This window comes from Anser brachyrhynchus, assembly GCF_964034855.1.
Source record: "Anser brachyrhynchus genome assembly, chromosome: 22".
NCBI lineage: Eukaryota > Metazoa > Chordata > Aves > Anseriformes > Anatidae > Anser > Anser brachyrhynchus.
Genome location: NC_137715.1, coordinates 7,734,068 through 7,750,906, shown reverse-complemented (window position 1 = coordinate 7,750,906; position 16,839 = coordinate 7,734,068). Strand labels below are relative to the sequence as shown.

The window sequence follows — 16,839 nt, the reverse complement described above, 5'->3', positions numbered from 1 at the left end:
GCAGCCTCGTCCTCCAAGGCAGTCAGGTCACACAGGTCTTCCTCCGATCTAATTCACATATAGGGCTAAACCAGCTCCGCACTGTAACCCTGGCACAAGGAATATTGGAGGCAATTCTGGGAAAAAAATGGCAAAAATCCTGTTTATTTCAGCGATGCCCCAGTGGAGGTGCATTTATCATGCTGCAAGTTCTTATCTGAGCATGTTCCCAAGGGAAAATTTGACCCATTTTGACGATACACAGCAGTTTGTTATACCCTGTCCCAGGAGCCAGGAACAATTTATCTTCAGTGTTTAATCGTAATGCCTTCAGTACAGATATTTATTTCTGTAACGATAGTAATGGCCTCACAGGGTTGTCTGTATGGATGTTCTGTGGGCTGCCATGAATATTGCAATAGTAAAAACAATAATTAAGTATTACTACCGCAATACAAGTTAGTACTGAACTCAGGAAAGCCACAAAGTTGTCAGAGCAGGATCTCTCATATCTCCAGCTCTTGGCTCCAACCCGTGCTGCTGTGGCTGAGGGAGATGGGTTTGGTGTCGTACCGGAGCAGAGCAAGGCACTGGGGGCTGGATTTGGCCATTTTGCTGCCCCAGGGTGGGATGCCGACACACGGTAGCCCATGCAAGCCCAGGGCTGGTGCTGTAAGGATGGCGAGCAGGTCCCACGAGTGCAAGGACCCTCTTTCTGCACCCCAGTATGGGTCAAGAATTGAAGTTTCCAGAGGCAAAATCTTCCCTTGAGGTTGGAGATGAGGGTCTCTAAGACATTATGATGCAGATTTGGGGGTCGGGTATGACAGGAGGGTGTGGGAGGCAGCCTCTTTGTATCTTCATAACCCCAATGGTCTTTCCTACCGCCTGGCTGCCTGTGGTTTTGCTTTCTGGGTGAGAAAGTGGGTACAGAAGGCAAGTAGTTGTGCACGGTGCATCCCAGGGTGATGGAGAACTCCAGCCTTTAACCATTAAACATCATCAGGGAGCTGTCTGCTTCCAGTCCAGAGGTGTTTTCAGCAAGCAGGAGTCATTTACTTGTGTCATTACCTTCCAAAGGCGGCACGTGACATCCAGACCCTGTAACAGAGTCAGCCTTGTTTGGAGCTGCAGTGTTTGGAGGCACTGGTGCTTCTCCTTGGCTGTAGTGCAGAGAGGTTTGCAGGCGACTGAAGGCAGACCAAAGCTTCTTGGAGCAGCCTGAGGTTTCCAAAAACTGGTGCAAGGCAGATGCTGGTTGGGGGCGGTGGAGAGGAAAGAGCTGGGAGATGCCCATCAGCCTGCAAGCAAAGCAGGGACAGGGACACGTGCACCATGAGAAGCTGCCCATGGATCCACGGTCTGAAAGCCCTTTGTGGGGCACGGTGCTCTTTGTCTGCTTTTAGGGTGCTTTGCCAAGCTGATCTGCAAGCAGCCAGAGTTTGGCACCCACTTGTTGTGAAACCTCCAGCAGGATTGGTGCAAACCACCTGAAAACCTGAGGCAGGCAGGAGCTGCCTCTGCAGAGCTGCAGAGCCCTGTTGGCTCTGGACCTTCTGATTTCCAGATCAAACTCATTCACCGTCAGTTGATCCAGCTTGGATTTTTTTTTTTTTTTCAAATATTTTCCTCTCGATGGAAACACTCTGCTCCCTTCTGGTGTTTGCCTGTGTTGTATTTATAGAGAGGATTCACATCCGTGTTTAGGCTCCGTCTCGCCAGACGATGCACAGTCCAAGCTGTGTTGGCCTCCTCCCAGATCCTGGGCTCCCCGCTCCTCAGCCCAGCCCAGCAGCTTTGGTGTCTCCTCTCCCCGTCTCCATCGGTCAGGCTTCTGCAACCAGAACCAATGGTGGTATTTCTGATGGGGTTTCACTACCGAGCTTCTCTTAGAATCACGGAATCATTTAGGCTGGAAAAGAGCTTTGAGACCATCGCCCAAGTCCAACCGTCACCCTGACCAGCCGAGACCCTTGCTTTTAGGTGTCATTTCTTTGTGTGTGTTGGCATCTGAGAAGGTGCGTTTGGGTGAAGAACAGCATGACCAAGCTCTGGCAGCTGGAGTAATCCTCTGTTACCCATCAAAAAGAGATTTCTCACCTAAAGAAGCCAAGCAGCTGCCAAAAGCTGGGGTGGAAAATTACGCAGGGGCTGCGGAGGGACCCTAGTGACCACGGTCTGCTCTGAAGTGGCCAAAAAGCAGGGAGCTGAGCACTTCCCTTGCTCTGTCTGCCTTGCAAAACTCACCTCCCTCCCCAAAATCTCAGCCAGTCCAGCTATGTCTCGTGCTCCATCCAGCTGCTCTGTTTCACCTCCTGCCCTCTCTCGTGCTGCCTCTTTCTCACCTTGCCTTGCAAAAGCTCAGAAAAAACACTCTGACATCAACACACCATTAGTCTTCTTAAATCTCCAGGTCAGCACTGACTGATTTTATCTTTTTCCACCCCTTCCTGCAAAATTCCTTGCAGCTCTGTGGGCTGTCCCCCTAAGCTGTGCGAGATGTAATTTTCACAGGTTATTTTTATCAGAGGAAAATATTAGCCTGCCTGCTGCCATATGAGATCTGTCTGTGCCCCGCCGGCCTTGCCGTGGGCAGCACGCTACAAGACAATGCAAATATTTTTATATATAGCAGCCTCCGTACGCGGCAGCGCAAGAGGGAGAGGGCTGGGGACTGGCGGGAGGCACGGAGGATTTGGGGTGACAGAGGTGCAGGTGTCGCAAGGAAGCGGCGATGCTTTGGGCTGCAGATGGGGCAAACCTGGACTGTACAGAAATAAGGAAAAAATCTTTTCTGGTCAGCAAGGTGTTCGGTTTTGGTGTCTGAATGACGCAAGGGGTGAGTATGTGTTAGAAATCTTGCAAGTGGGGAACCCCAGTACTGACAAACCCCTATCTATAAAATAGGACGGGATAAATTAACTAACAAATAGGCAATATGAATGTATTCTGGCTCCCAGAGTCCGGGCTCACAGAGTTTTTCTTCTGTTGAGATTTAACATCCATTTGGCTGCTAGGGGTAAAAATTACACAGTGGGGAATTTTCTAAGGAAACGTGGAACAACCAAAACTTCTTGTGGAAACGTATGGATGAGTGCCACTGGGATTCAAGTTTTAGGTTGAAAAGCAAAATCCTAAATCTCTCTAAAATATCCCAGTGGTTGAGGCATTGCTTTAGATATGAGACCAAGGCTTACATGCTTCTCTCCCTGTGTTAGAGTAGGGATTTGGGGGTTCTTTTTCTTTATGTTTCCTTCCCCACCACCACCCCCAAAAAAAGTCAGCTATTGATTTTGTGTCTATCTGGCCAACACTTCGAAACCACAAAAAAATGCATGAGCAGGAGAAGCATTTCCCTCGCTGATATAACTGAAATACTTCTTTGCTCTGGTTATTTTTTCCCCACTCTGGCTGATGGAGTAGCTCTTTCCTGGCATTTTGTAATCAAAAAACACATCTGATACACATCCTTTTCCATTAAAATAAGTGTTTACTTAGTTGCCGAGTTCACCGAAGTGCTTTGAAATTACATCGCTCAAAACACTGACATTTATAGGCAATGCAAATTAAATAGGCATAACCAGAGATGTAAGTGTGTGCAGGCAGGGCGCAGAGTCAAGGTTTCTCCAAGCAGTGAAAACCTCTCTGCCCGCGCCTTTCTTCAAATGTCCTTGCACCAGCAGTGATTTTATTTAATTGCGCTGTAACTTCAGAGCTTTCCCACCCTTCCTGGCTCTGCACGGAGAAATTGCTTCTCTCCAAAAGGATGCAAAAGTGAATAAAACTGGCCCCAGAGCACAGATGTGGCAGCAGAGTCCTGGTGCCTGCGGGGACTTTCTTACTGCAGGCTTCCCGGAGAGGGGCCAGCAGGAAATAAACAGTTGTAAGAGGTTATTACTCTTCAGAGTGACTGCAAAATAAGAAAATCAGGTGCTGGGGTGGTGCATGCTCTGCTTAAGAGGAAAATCTCATCCTTGCATGGTAAAGGACCAGTGGGAGCAATTTGCGGTGCCAGAGCGGTGTAAGCTGTGCAGCATCCCCTGGGATGGAAAATTCAGCACTGATGCTGCAGAGGAGCTGGACCGGCACAGCTCAGTCTGACAACCTTCCTATCCCTGCCTGCATGGACCCTGTAGGCCCTCACCGCAGCTGAGGGTGTGCCTTGCTCACACCCACCCCAATTTCCCTATTTCTTCTTCTTCTGTCCTGCTCTGGGACTATCATGCGCTCCTGTGCAACCCACACTCCCAGAGAGGTGTCACCCACCTGGGTTGGGATGCAGCGGCACTTCCCATGGACCAGTGATGCTCAGGGCTGGAAGATCTCCCTGGCACCTCTTAGAACTTCCAGCTCAATAAACCATGTCCTACAATGGCTCTCACTAAAGATAGCATCCCCTTCCCGGGCTCCAAAGGGTGCCGGTGTCCCCGGTGGCAGGCCACCCATGTGCCCAGGAAGGGGCAGCAGCAGAGCCAGGACCCAGCCTAGGGCACATGGATATCTGCTTCCATCTGACTCCCATACAAGCTGAAATTAGCAGCAGCTTTTTGACCGTTTAATATTTCAAGATGTTCTGGGGGATGCGGCGAGGCTCCTGGAGGGGGATGGAGGGATGTGCAAGAACTGCTTCTGTGCCTTTGTAATGTGTCCTTTATTATTTTTATTTTTTTATTTGTTTTAATCGTTTCTGTTCCTGCAGTGGGAGCAGCTTGCCAAAGCACAGTCAGCAGATGGGCAGCCCGGGGGGGCAGGCACCCCCAGCTCGGGATGCAGGCGGCAGCGCGGGTGCCAGAGGGAATTATTTCTCCTCTCCTTGCTTCGTGTTCCTGGCAGCATCTCAGCTCCTGCTCCTGGGGAACCCCATCCCATTTTTCAGCTGGCCTCCTCCCATGATCTCCCTTCCCTGCAACGGGCAATTTCTATAGGATGCAGAGGTGGGAGGGGAATATTTTTTCCTTCCCCACAAAAAAAATGATTATAAAAGCAGGATAACCTGGCAGCACCAACCCTCCCTGCCCTGCCATGACCCCACCAGTAAAGCAGGTTGTGAGATGCTTGTTTCTACACTAACAATAAAAGCTTAAGCCTAACAGGGAGAGAAGCAAGGAACTGAAATATTCATTGCTGGCTCCTCACCGTCCACCAAGACTGCTTTAACACCTCTGGTCTCGGTTTGCCCTGTTTATTATGTAAGAGGCTTTTTAATAATATACGTTGAGACATATGGCCCCTCAGATTTAGTATGCAAATGCAATATGCTTAACTAAAAATAGCTGATATGCTTAATGTAGTTTGTTATAACACCTTCTGTTACTTGGTGAGTAATGAATCGCGGCTGCGCTCTGCAGAGCTCGTATTGGATTGAGCAGGGAACAGCCTCGGCTGCGGGCTCGCCTCCGAGCAGTGGGGGAGGTCGGTGAGACCGGAGTCCCAGAGGTGCCGTGTCCTGCCTCTGCCAGCACCACGGCCAGAAAATGAAGTAGAAGACACCCAAGGAAATGTTTGGCAGGGGGTTAAGTGACAAATTGCTGGTGGGAAAGCTTTGGATGCCAGCTAGGTATAATATTGCCTTGTATCCTGGAGCGTTAGTTTGTGTTTTGGGATGTATATCCTGCACACATTCCTATCCTGGTTTGCATTGTAGGAATCAGGCAGTGATCAAGCCCCACGGCAGTGCCCGCTGAAGGAGTCTGCTAGCCGCCAGCGCCGTGCCTGGGTGCAGGGTGCAGAGCCAGCCCTCTTGCAGGCTCCATGGGCAGAAGGCTCTTTCCTTTCTTCTTTTCTTTCCTCCCTATTATTTTTGCTTCTCTTTGTGCAAATCCCTTCCCTGGTTCTCTTTGAACCAAAGAGAAACAACAAACAAGAGGTGTCATCTCGTGGTGCTGATTGTCTGGATTGCAGTGACTCTCCTGGCCCCTTTGCAAAGCCATCGAGAACTGTGAGCCCTCCGTGCCCCTGTCGCAGCACCATGAGATTTTCAGATGCAAGGAGATGAATTTTTTGAACGTATTCTTTCACAAAAAAAAAAAAAAAGAAAGAAGGAGAAATCCTTTATATCTGATATCTGAAATATCCCATCTGTATCCCAAGAGATAAAGGACTGATTCAGCTCTGCAGCTAATACTGCTGTCTCGCTTGCCTTCAGTGCTTCAGTGCAAGCTGTCAGCCTTTCATGCTGGTAGCTCTTTCAGGTGTAGAGCTTTTGGTTTCCTTTTCCCAGAATAGGTTTTTAACCTCCCGCACAAAGCGCCGCTGACTTGCCGTAGTGGAGCGTGTTGCACAGTGCTTCTGTGCCGCTCTTTTCACGCTCTCCATCTCCATCAAAGCTTCCAGTACCGTTCAGATCATCACTGATGTGCTGAGCCACGTCTACCTGGGTCGTCTGGCTCTGCTCCACCTCCTGTGCAAGGTTTGAGGGATCTGAGATCACTTCCCACCTCCATGAGAGGAAAGCAGGGAAATTTCCATTGGGAAATGCTTCTTCTCCCCACAGCTCGTCCCAGCACACATAATTTCAGAAGGCTATCTCAGTGTGCAGCCCCCAGCACGGGGGAGAAGGCGAGGTCCCTGCTGCAGGTTCCCAGGAGAGCCTTGGAGCAGCAAGGTCTGATTTCCCAGCTGGGGGAATGGTTTGTAGAGAGAAGCTGCCTGCCACCCTCACATAGTGTCTTCTGCAGCTCCTGCAAATTTCCTCTGTCCCTCTTAAATGCAGGTGAGCATTTAAGGGAGGGATGGGATTGCGCACGCCCTGCGCAGCCCCAGCCCCGCTGGGACCCTGCATCTGAGCGGGATGCGGGGTTTGTTCTCAGCAGCTGCCAGAGCTGGTGTCAGACATCTCATTTTCATCCTTGTGGAAACTCCTTGTCCCTGATTTCTCCCAAGACAGCAGCCAAAGCAGAGCCCAGAATAGTAAAATACACAGGACAAATTTTTAGAGATTGTTTTTAGTGGGAAAGTTGTGTCGACTCAATTGCCTGTCAAGCGGATGTTATCATCCCCCCTGAACCTGATGCAAATATTCTTATTTCAGCTTCACTTAATCCTGTTACCAAGCAACTTTAACTGCAGCAAAACACAACACTTCCACAGAAAGGAGAGCCTTCACAGGGGATTGGAACTGGTTTCACTGTAGTTAAATGGGTTTCTATATAATTGCATATTTTTTTTCCTGTTAGGTTCATGAATACAGCTTCCCTATAGGTATCTTTCCATGGATTTTGTTTTTTTTTTGTTTTTATCCATAAATATTTGTCTAGGAAAAACAGGAGAATATTATGCATTTGCCTGAGATTACAGAGTGTAGAAGAGGCACTGGGGAATCTTCCAGCCCACCAACTTCAGTAGCAACATTGAACCCATTTTACAGATGGGGAAAAAGTGAAGCAAAGAACGAGGAGTGTCTGGGGAGAACCCAAGCCTCCTAGCTCTGCAGTTACTTCTGCTCAGCACAGAAGAAGGCTTATTATCCAAATTAAACCTCCAGGCCACCTTCTAGTAGAGCCATGGTATGAACCAGCTGAGAAACCATGTACCAGATTGAGGCAGGTGGGATCTGCTTTGTTTTCCTGAGCAGGAGTGGCTTCCGCAGGGCTGCCAGTGACTGCTCCAGCTATAAACGACTCAGGACTTGGGCTGTGAGCATCTTCAGTTCCCAGAAATTAGTGCCAAGCCCAGTTTCAGATGTTAATTGCCAGGGAAAAATGGATTGGTTTGGACATAATAAGGCAGGGGAAGAAGGGGAGCTCCGTGCCTTTGGCAGCATTTCTTATTTTAATTGCAGCTCCTTGAATATTCGAGGGGAAGAACTTTGCAGCCTGCACCCGAGCCTGCAGTCAGCTGGAGCTTTATTAAAGTTCTCAAGCGGTGCTCTGAGCAGAAAGTCCTGCTGAAGTCCTGGGAAGCCTGTGCCAGAAATAGAAAGCTGTGCAATCTGCAACATACAATACTCTGCAGCCAGCTTGAAGCACATGCTGAATTAATCCCCAATTTAATTAACACTACTGTAATCCTTCAGCAAAAAGAGCAGCTTAGGATTTGTTTGGAAACACTGTGCTGTATACAGTAATATATATTAACGTCTTCAGAAACGCAATCATTAAGGATGTTTTACTCCATTCCTAATGTGGGCTGCTCTGAGAAACTAATTTATAACTGCTGGTCTCTGAAAAGAGGGACTGGAGATTGTATGAAGGTCTGGGGTTGTGCTTCCCAAAATTACAAAATTAGTCTAAAAACCATCTGGTACAAACCAAACCCCAATTCCCTTGAATTTATTTTTGAAGTTTTTCTGGCATCTGAGCCAGTCAAGAGGTTTTCAGGGTTACTTTGTCTCCCTTGATGGATGTCTGCAAGAAACAGGCTTAAAGAAACAACAGCGGTAGCCTGGCCTGGTGCTCAGCCCCGTGCTTCCAGGAGGTACCACTGGAGGAAGACATGCAATAGGATGCTATTTTCCGTCAAAGGGTTTTGTACAGTTGGGCTTTTAATTTTTCCCTCTTAGTGGAAAACAGCAATTTTGTAGAAAATGAATTTTTATTAGAAGTGGCAGTTTTTCAAAGCTGGTTTCATGTTTATAGTTTGATCCTCACATGTTTCTTGCAGAAAGAAACAAAGAATGCTCCCTTGCTTTTGGCAGCCTTTCTAAAAAATGCTGTTTATTTTGCTCTTCTTGTTATTATCATTTATGAAAATTAACTGTGTTTTAATACCAGAGTTCCTTCTACGATGTAGAAAATCCATTCCCCTCCTTGTGCATGATTACAATGGTTGCAAGCCAGGGTTTTCTATGTAAAATTGCAAAGCCTGTCACTTTTTAGTCTCTTACAGATATTTGCAGACTATATCTTCTTTGCTTGCTTATGTTTCTGGATGCAGAGTGGTTTACCCACAGAGAAAGACAGAGCAGTGCACAGCACTTGGGGAAATCCATGAAATTAAGTCAAGGCAGACCCAGGGAAATGTGAGGCAGGTGCAGAAATGGGCAGATTAATTTCAGACGAAAAGCGTTTTAACAAAACAGTTCCCGTTGCCCAACAAGTTAGTGAAAATTAGTGAAGGAAGCATATGGTATTACCTCAGAAGTGTTGGAAGGGGATCAACACCCAGCAAAGCGATGGAGCTGGGTGGGGTCGGAGCGAGTGGGTGTCCCGTGGAAATAACGGGATCGGGCGTTAAGTTGGAGGAGCAGGAGGTGGGCGCTAGGAAAGGGTTCAAAATGCACGGTTCTGGCACATGTTCACCTCGGCAGCAGTGAGGTTGGATGGGGACGCTCAGCCTTTCCAAAGGCTTCGTGAGAATGCTGGCTTCACCCCCAGCACTAGAGCGTTTGGGGAGCCAGCGCTGGGGAGGTGTTGGTGGGGATGAGACCCTCAACGGGGGGGTTGAGGGACCCCTTGAGCAGATAGAGAAAGAGTTCAGTCATGCCAGCATCCATCCTATGGCTCGTGGAGGGAGAGGAGCCAAATTATGGCCAAGAACAGCAGTGGCAAGATACGCCAGGTTTTTGTTGTGGTGGGTCCCAGTAATGGGGCTGTGTTGTTTGCAATGACCCCCATCATAGGAGTATGGCAGGGATCAGTTCAGGTCATGGTCACTGGGTTTTGAGCAAAAGTGGAAGCCAAGAGCAAGGGTGATCAATACTAACCTTGTTCCAGGAGGCTTCTGTGCAGGGAAAAGCCTAAAAAACTTCACCCTTTTTCCGCCGCTGTCCCACTAACTTGGGATTCAGAGGAAATATGTGCAGCCTGCACATCCACCACGTGCCACAGCATTCAATAGCAACACTACCATGCCCTAATCATAACACTATTTGGCTACCAAAACCACTTTTGCCTCAATAAGGAAAAAATACGTGATTACTTTGTACAGAATGTTGCAGAACCAATGCTCTGGGCACGTGGATTAGTGAGTGCCGGAGGCATCAATCAATGGGAGCATGTACTCAGGAGTGTGGGCTGCAAATCAAAACCTCTCTGCCCGGTTAAATGTCCGACCCCAAGTGCTTGGAGCTGAGCTCTGGACCCCAGGGATTTAGATGTACGTGACGCTTGGGGAGGTAACAGTTTTCATAAATCCTATTTATCTCCAAATTCTTTTGGAGGTAGGAAAGCGGAGCTTTAAAAGGTTAAATATTAAATAGCCTGCTCCAGCTGCTCAGTCTGTAAAGGACAAAGTGCCAGCGGCTGCTGGGCACGTCACTGCGGGCACAGTGCATGAAGCTTCAAGTAGCCACCGTGTAAAGCAGCCTCAGTGGCACAGTGGAGCATTTTTAATATTGTTTGCTCCCAAAAGCTGAATGAAACGTGTGGTTTGGTTTGTGTTTGGAGGGGAGGGTTTGATAGCATGGGAGGGGATGAAGGGGAGGGCTGTGCATCTGCTTGGGGGTCTCCAGAGGTCTCTGCCCCAACCTTCTTGGACCAACACTTGATCAGTTTGGCTGTGGCTTTATGCTGCTGAGTGTTACACCTGGAAGGATGGTTAGCTATCAAAGAGGTGGATCTGTGCACTGTGGGTGCTCTCTCAATCCTGAGAAATCCATGCCAAAGCCCATTCCCACCCGTGCAGTCTCTGGCTTTGTTTGCCTTGGGAGGTACCGAGTGAGCAGGATCCAAGAAAATCCTCATTGGAGAGGAAGGCTGATTCCTTCACTGCCTGATGAGTCAGCAGAGTTGCCTCCTCTTAAGCAGTGGGGTCCTGAGATTTGGGAGCTTCATGCTATCTGCTACCACTTTTTTCTTCCCCTGTGCTTCCCCTGTGTCCATGTCATCCTATGGCCTGGTGTTTTCTGCTGCACATCTTTGTACAGCCCTGGGGTAAGAGCTCTATGGCTGTCGTTCCTTGGTGCTGGGTTTCTGCCAGTGTTTTGGATTGAATACAGTGCTGCTAAAATTTGAAATGCATAATAAAATTGTAGAAAAATACCAAGGAATAGCAAGCAAAAAAAAAAAAAAAAGAGTGAATCATCTTTAAACAGAAGTTCTTTAGGTAGCATTTGCTGCCCCTAAGCATAGATAGATATTAGTGGGTAGCTATGTTTTTAGGCCATACTATGCATAGTTAACAACTTCCTTTGCAAATGAGCCCCCTACCCCTTAATCCCATATGCTCCCTCTAGTTTACTTGGATTTATTTGGAGACTGGCAGCAAAGCTGAAGAACGAAATGTTATGCACCCCTTTTGCATGAAGATGCCTGGGTGATAGAGAAGCCCGAAGTCCTCATATATCACACTCAGGTCTGGTTTTCATCCCATTAATTCAGCTTCAGAAAGTCTCTTTTGAGTTGGTTTTAGTGGAAGAGGGGTCAAGATGCGGAACATCACAAAAGCCAAAATGAGGAAGCCCCTAACTGGGTGATGTGTTTGAGCCCATGAGCTGCAAAGTGTCTTTGTCCATCTTGAAGCAATTTCGGTAGCTGAAGCTATGGGCAGCTTTGGATTTTAAACTTTCTTAATTACTTGATTGCCCATGTTATGTCCCAGGTGGCCTCAGGCTGTGTCAGTGCCAGAGATGAGGCTGCAGGGCAGCAGAGGTGGGTGCACCCCTGCTTTTGGTTCCGGAGACCTTACAGACATTAGAAAGAACTCTGAGGGAAGGAGAAGTTTATTTCAAGTTAAGTGCATGGGAATGCACTTAAATTTTTTTAACTAAATATCATCAAGAAAATAGATGTCGCCTCCTGTTTTCTCTGTCTGGAGAGTATGGATCAGGCTGGGGAAATCACAGATCACTGAGATCTGGGGCAGACAAGCCCCTGGGAGGGACAGCAGTGTGAGGACCAAGAGCCAGCAGATGTTCTTGGTCCCCATGGGGAAAAGCCACGGTGGCAGCAGCAGCGAGTTGTGCTGCATCCCTTGGCGCTGGGTTTCCTTCCTCCATGCTCAGAAATCTGATCAGCCAGGTGGAGCACTCCCAGCTGCTCACCTCCTGCTTTTGAGCAGATTTCCCGGATATAACTTCCCAGTGGACACCATCCCACCCACCCCATCCCGCTTAACCTCCTGCCTTCTTCTTTCAGAGGAGACGACGTTTGAGGCTGGAGTCAAGGTTCAGATCCACAGCCAGTCTGAGCCACCGTTCGTCCAGGAGCTCGGGTTCGGGGTGGCCCCTGGCTTCCAGACCTTTGTGGCCACCCAGGAGCAAAGGGTAAGTCCCAGATTTCATTTACACGCCAAGGTCCCTCCAATGGGTCCAAAGGAGGGTTTGCATCTATGTACTGATGCCCATGGAGAGGTGTTTTCATGGTTAAGAGCTATTTTTACCCCTTGCTTCAAATTGGTTGGGGAGAGGACAGCTTTTTCAGCATTACTTTCCATGCATTACCCACAACCCCCATAGTTTTGGCCGCAGAAAGGATTTCAGCTCTGGTCATTTCCCTGGCTCATTTTTTTCATGGTTATGGTTCACCTGTGGCAGTCGCTAAATGTGTTGTGTACTATCCAACCTGCTGAGAAAAGACGCCCTTCTGCCAAAAGGTTCTCACACTCACAAGAGGAGAGGATTTCATGAGGCAGAGCAGTGTGAATCCATTCAGGTAACACAGAAATGTTCCTGTCATTTATTATAACTGGTGGCGGGAAGCTCAGGGCCTGGGGTGCTTCACCCTCCCTGAGTCCCAACAGTGGCACATCATCGTGGTGCAGATGGATGCAGTGTGATGTAGCATCATTAGCCCCAAATCTGTTTAGGCATTTAGAAAGTGGACCAGCAGAATAATTTTTCCCCAGCTTGTCCCCAGTGCTTTCACTCTTAGCCTTCCTGCTTCATTGCCTCTCTCATTTCCCTCCCTGTTCTTGCATCCACCTTCACATGGAAAATGAATCAAATTGAGGAAAGTGAACAAAAGCTGGTGGAGGGTTTCCTCAGATTAAACCTCCACGGGGATCAAAACTGCAGAACTTCAGCTCAGAGCAACTCGACGAAGTCACCACCAAATATATCTTTAGGCCAAGGCGTCTCTCCATGGCCACGGGTACCAAAATACATCTGAAGGTGCTGCATTTCAGTGAGGCTGGATGCAGAGCCTCTCCCCTTCATTACAGCACGCTTGTGCACGCTCATCCTGGAGATAATGAAGGGTGTGGGTTCCCGGTGGGCGAGCACCAGGTGGAGACTTCTCAATTAAAGCAGAGAAATGTTTTGTTGTTGTCGGTTTGTGTCTTGTGGGAAGTCTGGTGGGCTGGAGAAAATGATCAGCTTTATTAGCACTCATTTGGAGTGGAGCACTGAATTGGAGCCTAACACCTCGATAACAGTGAAGTCAAAGGGATCTTCAGGGGGTGAGGCAGCAGCTGCTGAAGCCCAAATCAGCTCCTGTCCCATCAGCATCCCATCGGCTGGCTCATCCCTGTCCTTGTGCATGCTCAGCCTTCCCGGACCCATCCTCTCGAGGTGCTCTATTGCCTGGGCAGACCTTGCTGGAGGATGCGATGGAGCTGGGTGCAGCAGCTGCTGGAGGAAAGAGCCTTGGAAACCTATCGTGGGCATCTTTCATCCCATTCCCTTGACATTAAGCCTTCCATGTGTCCCCAGCAAACTCATCTCTATTAGCAGCTGCTTCGTGCAAGCCCTAGAGGACCCGGCAGCATTTGGCATTACTAGTACGGGACATGCAGAAAGATAAGGAATCTGGAAGGATGGAAAGCTGATTAATTAGCACCAGAACCGCTGGGCTTCGTGTGCCGTATCCATCCCCTCCTGTGCCTGGGCATCTCACGGAGCAGTCTGGGGACTCCAGCACCAGGGCAGTGGTGTGGGGTCAGCCTCAAGCCCCAAGCCGCTGTTGGCAGATTCAGTGTGGAGCTGCATTATTTGTGCTTCGCTTCATATTGCCAACATTTATTATTTCATTATTTCCATTTTTAAAAGCTAATGCAAAGGAACCTATTAAGAAGATAAGCAGCTGAGAGAAAGGGAAAAAAAAACCAAAAACAACACACCTCCTTCCCCACATCCATCCTTCTAGGAGTGAAGATACAGAAGATGACAAGAAAAACTGATTTTAGGGGACTATGCTTGAGCCTGTCCCCTCTTCCACAGGTTTCGCCTGAGTTTCAGTGCTGGGAGAGGGCAGGGCGCATTTCTGTTTGGTGCCAGCAGTTCTGTAACAGGTTTAAAATTATACCACGGGCTGCAAAGCCATCACCCATGGGACACGATAAGGTCTTTTTTTAACCTAATTACAACTATTACAGCATATGCATGCTACTGTCTCATTTAATTACCCTGCAGGGACTAGCCAGGCATCACCCAGTTTCTCCCACCCCAAACACACATCTTTGATTCAGGTCCTGATTTAGTCTTTTTTTAACACTACATCTCTTTGACTGGGGCACACACATGCTGTCCTTCAATAAGTCAGGGCAAAAGGAGGAAAACCCCGTAAACATCACCCAGAGGACTGAGCCCTGCCAGTTATTGCGGTCCTAAACCATGTGTTTTATACTACCATGAAGCACAAATGAAACGATTCTCCAGCTGAAGAGGGATAGAAATGGGCAGCGAAAGAGCAGGTTGTTTTGCCTCTCCCAGCTCTGAGGAGGCTCTGTTAGTTATAAGCATTTTTCCACGCTCAGCGCCAAAAAAGTAGGCATGGAATTGGGCAAACTTGTCTTGGCATGGTGGTGGGAGCTGTGCAGCGTCTTTGAGAAAGGCTTTGGGGTGGAGAGAACTTATTTGTGGCTGAGTTAATGGCTCGTGGTTATAATTTCTGAACCTTTATTCTGAGAGCTCTCCAAAAGCCCCTTGTCGAAAGCAAACCCTGTGCCCGTGAAGGTGCGTGATCTCATTAAATGTCACTGGAAAACGAGCTGTCAATCTGAAAAAGCATAAAATAAAATAAAAATCAGCTTTTCTTCAGCAGTGGCTGAGCCCTCTGACTCCTGGTCCCTCCAGCAAAAGTGACTTTTAAGAAATGTTTGCCAGTTTGGTAACATTAATGCAGCAGCAATGTCGTGCTTGTGTACGATGTGTCTGTGTCAGGAGAAAGCACTAACGTAGCACCACAGGCAAGGACTTTGCAAGTGTACCCACTGTGTTTGCTGTGGCAAGGGAACAGCACTGTGTCAGGGAAAGCAAAAGCAATGTGAGTGAGGGGTTTCTCCATAAAACGTGTTTGTGCAGTTATATAGGCCAGGCTGGCTTTCTGCTGTGGACACGTGGCCCAAAATCTCAGATCGAAGTGATCTGAGGATCTGCTGGAGGTGGCGCAGCACGGCTGCAATTAAAACAAGTGTCTTGCTGGAGGACATCAAACCTCCTCTCTGGGTGACGGTGTGAAGGGAGCTGGAGCAGTTTACACAGACACGTGAGAGCATGGCTGCTGTTTTCTGGGGTTTTTCACACCATTTTACATGAGGAGGGGAGCGGGAAGGAGCCAGGGCAGAGTCAGCCGCATGTCTTGCCACAAGAGATGCTTCGGCTGCGCAGGGGAGCAGTTTCCATGGCAATCGGTGAGTCTCATGAATAAGGTTTTTTGCTCATGAATGGGCAAAACCCCGAGTGCTGTGTGGGAGCTGGCTGCGGGCACACGCATGCTGGTCCCAAAGAGGGCAGGAGCACCCTGCACAGGGCTCTGCCCTCTAGATCCCCTGCTCCTGGCTTTGCAGGGATGCTCCTCAATTTTTACCCTTTCACAACTTCTTTTGGGTGAGCCAGCTGCTGCCATAAGCTTCTCTGAACGTTGCATTGCTCATGGCCTTGGGGAGACTGCAACCCACGCTGGCATCCATACTTGTGGAGGGCTGATCCCCTCCAAAAGACTGATTCCTCCTGGATTTGGCTTCTTTTAATCCTGTTTTCCCACCTGTGTTTTATGGCCTCACCACAGCTCAGGAGCACCACAACATCACCCACAGGTGCTGGGATCAGATAACGTTACTTACCCGGCTCAGCTGCTCCCTGTTACACCACCAGCACGGCACGTTAGAGAAGATGAAAAGCGCACTAAAATGGCAATTTCTGCCAACTTGGCAATAAAAATTTAAGAGGCTTCAATTAAGCGACAGGTTCGAAGACAGAGCAATATTGTTTTATAGGGCTCTAGTGTGCCTTGGAGACTCATCCCCTCGTAAAATTGCACGGGACAGAGAGCATCAGCTACCAACAACTGCAGTATCAAGAAATGTAATTACAGAGTCAGGAAAATGGGACTCGGGGTCTGGCAGTGATCGCTCGTATTTTCAAACAGGGTGTAGGCAGTTGGGTTTGAAAATCAGGAGCAATTAAGTAGTGTTTCCCAAGTTTGTTCACACTCACTCAGAGCATCTTCTACCTACGGTCTTACACCTCCTCCTGGAAACATTCACTCTCTGGTTGCTTTCCGTTTCCCTCGATCCCACACACTCTCCCAGTTGATTTCCTCCAGTCTATCATTGGACTCTACGTTAATTAAACAAGGAGCCAACTAGCAGGCAGCAGTGGCCAGCTGTGGCAAAAATTTCAGCACACAGGGGAGATTCAAAGCAGAAGGAGATGTGAGGAAGTGACAGAAAGGATTTTTTCATAGGACAGTGGTGTGGTTGTGCTTGGAAAACCACATTTGGAGTGAATTAGCCTGTTTGTGAAAAAATACAAAGGAAAAGGGGTTGGAGGCAAGCCGTGGAAGAGAATCGGGTTAAGGAGCAATACATCTGAATGTGGAGAGATTGGAAAGGACTCACTTAGGAAGGAGGCAAGTAAGAGAAAAAAATAACATCATGGATGTATACGAAGCGATGGTCTGGGTGTTCCTGTTAAGCCTTTGCCTTACTACACAGATAAAAAGATACTTTTAAAAGATGGAAAGCCACCTTCTGAAGACTGGAGAGCTTCAGAAGGCCAACTACCATGGCTCCCCTTCAGAGTAGTGCCTATATAGGAGTTTG

At 48.3% G+C, this 16,839-nt stretch overlaps 1 protein-coding gene across 2 annotated transcripts in view; it reads left to right on the top strand.

Annotated features, from left to right (window-relative positions):
• The window catches only part of LOC308181640 (acid-sensing ion channel 2), a 526,264-nt gene that overhangs the window by 495,459 nt on the left and 13,966 nt on the right, over nt 1-16,839 (top strand). For both annotated transcript variants that reach the window (XM_080565097.1, XM_080565098.1), the window contains exon 3: nt 11,994-12,121. In XM_080565097.1, the coding sequence (XP_080421223.1) occupies nt 11,994-12,121 (128 nt within the window). The remainder of the gene's footprint in view (nt 1-11,993; nt 12,122-16,839) is intronic.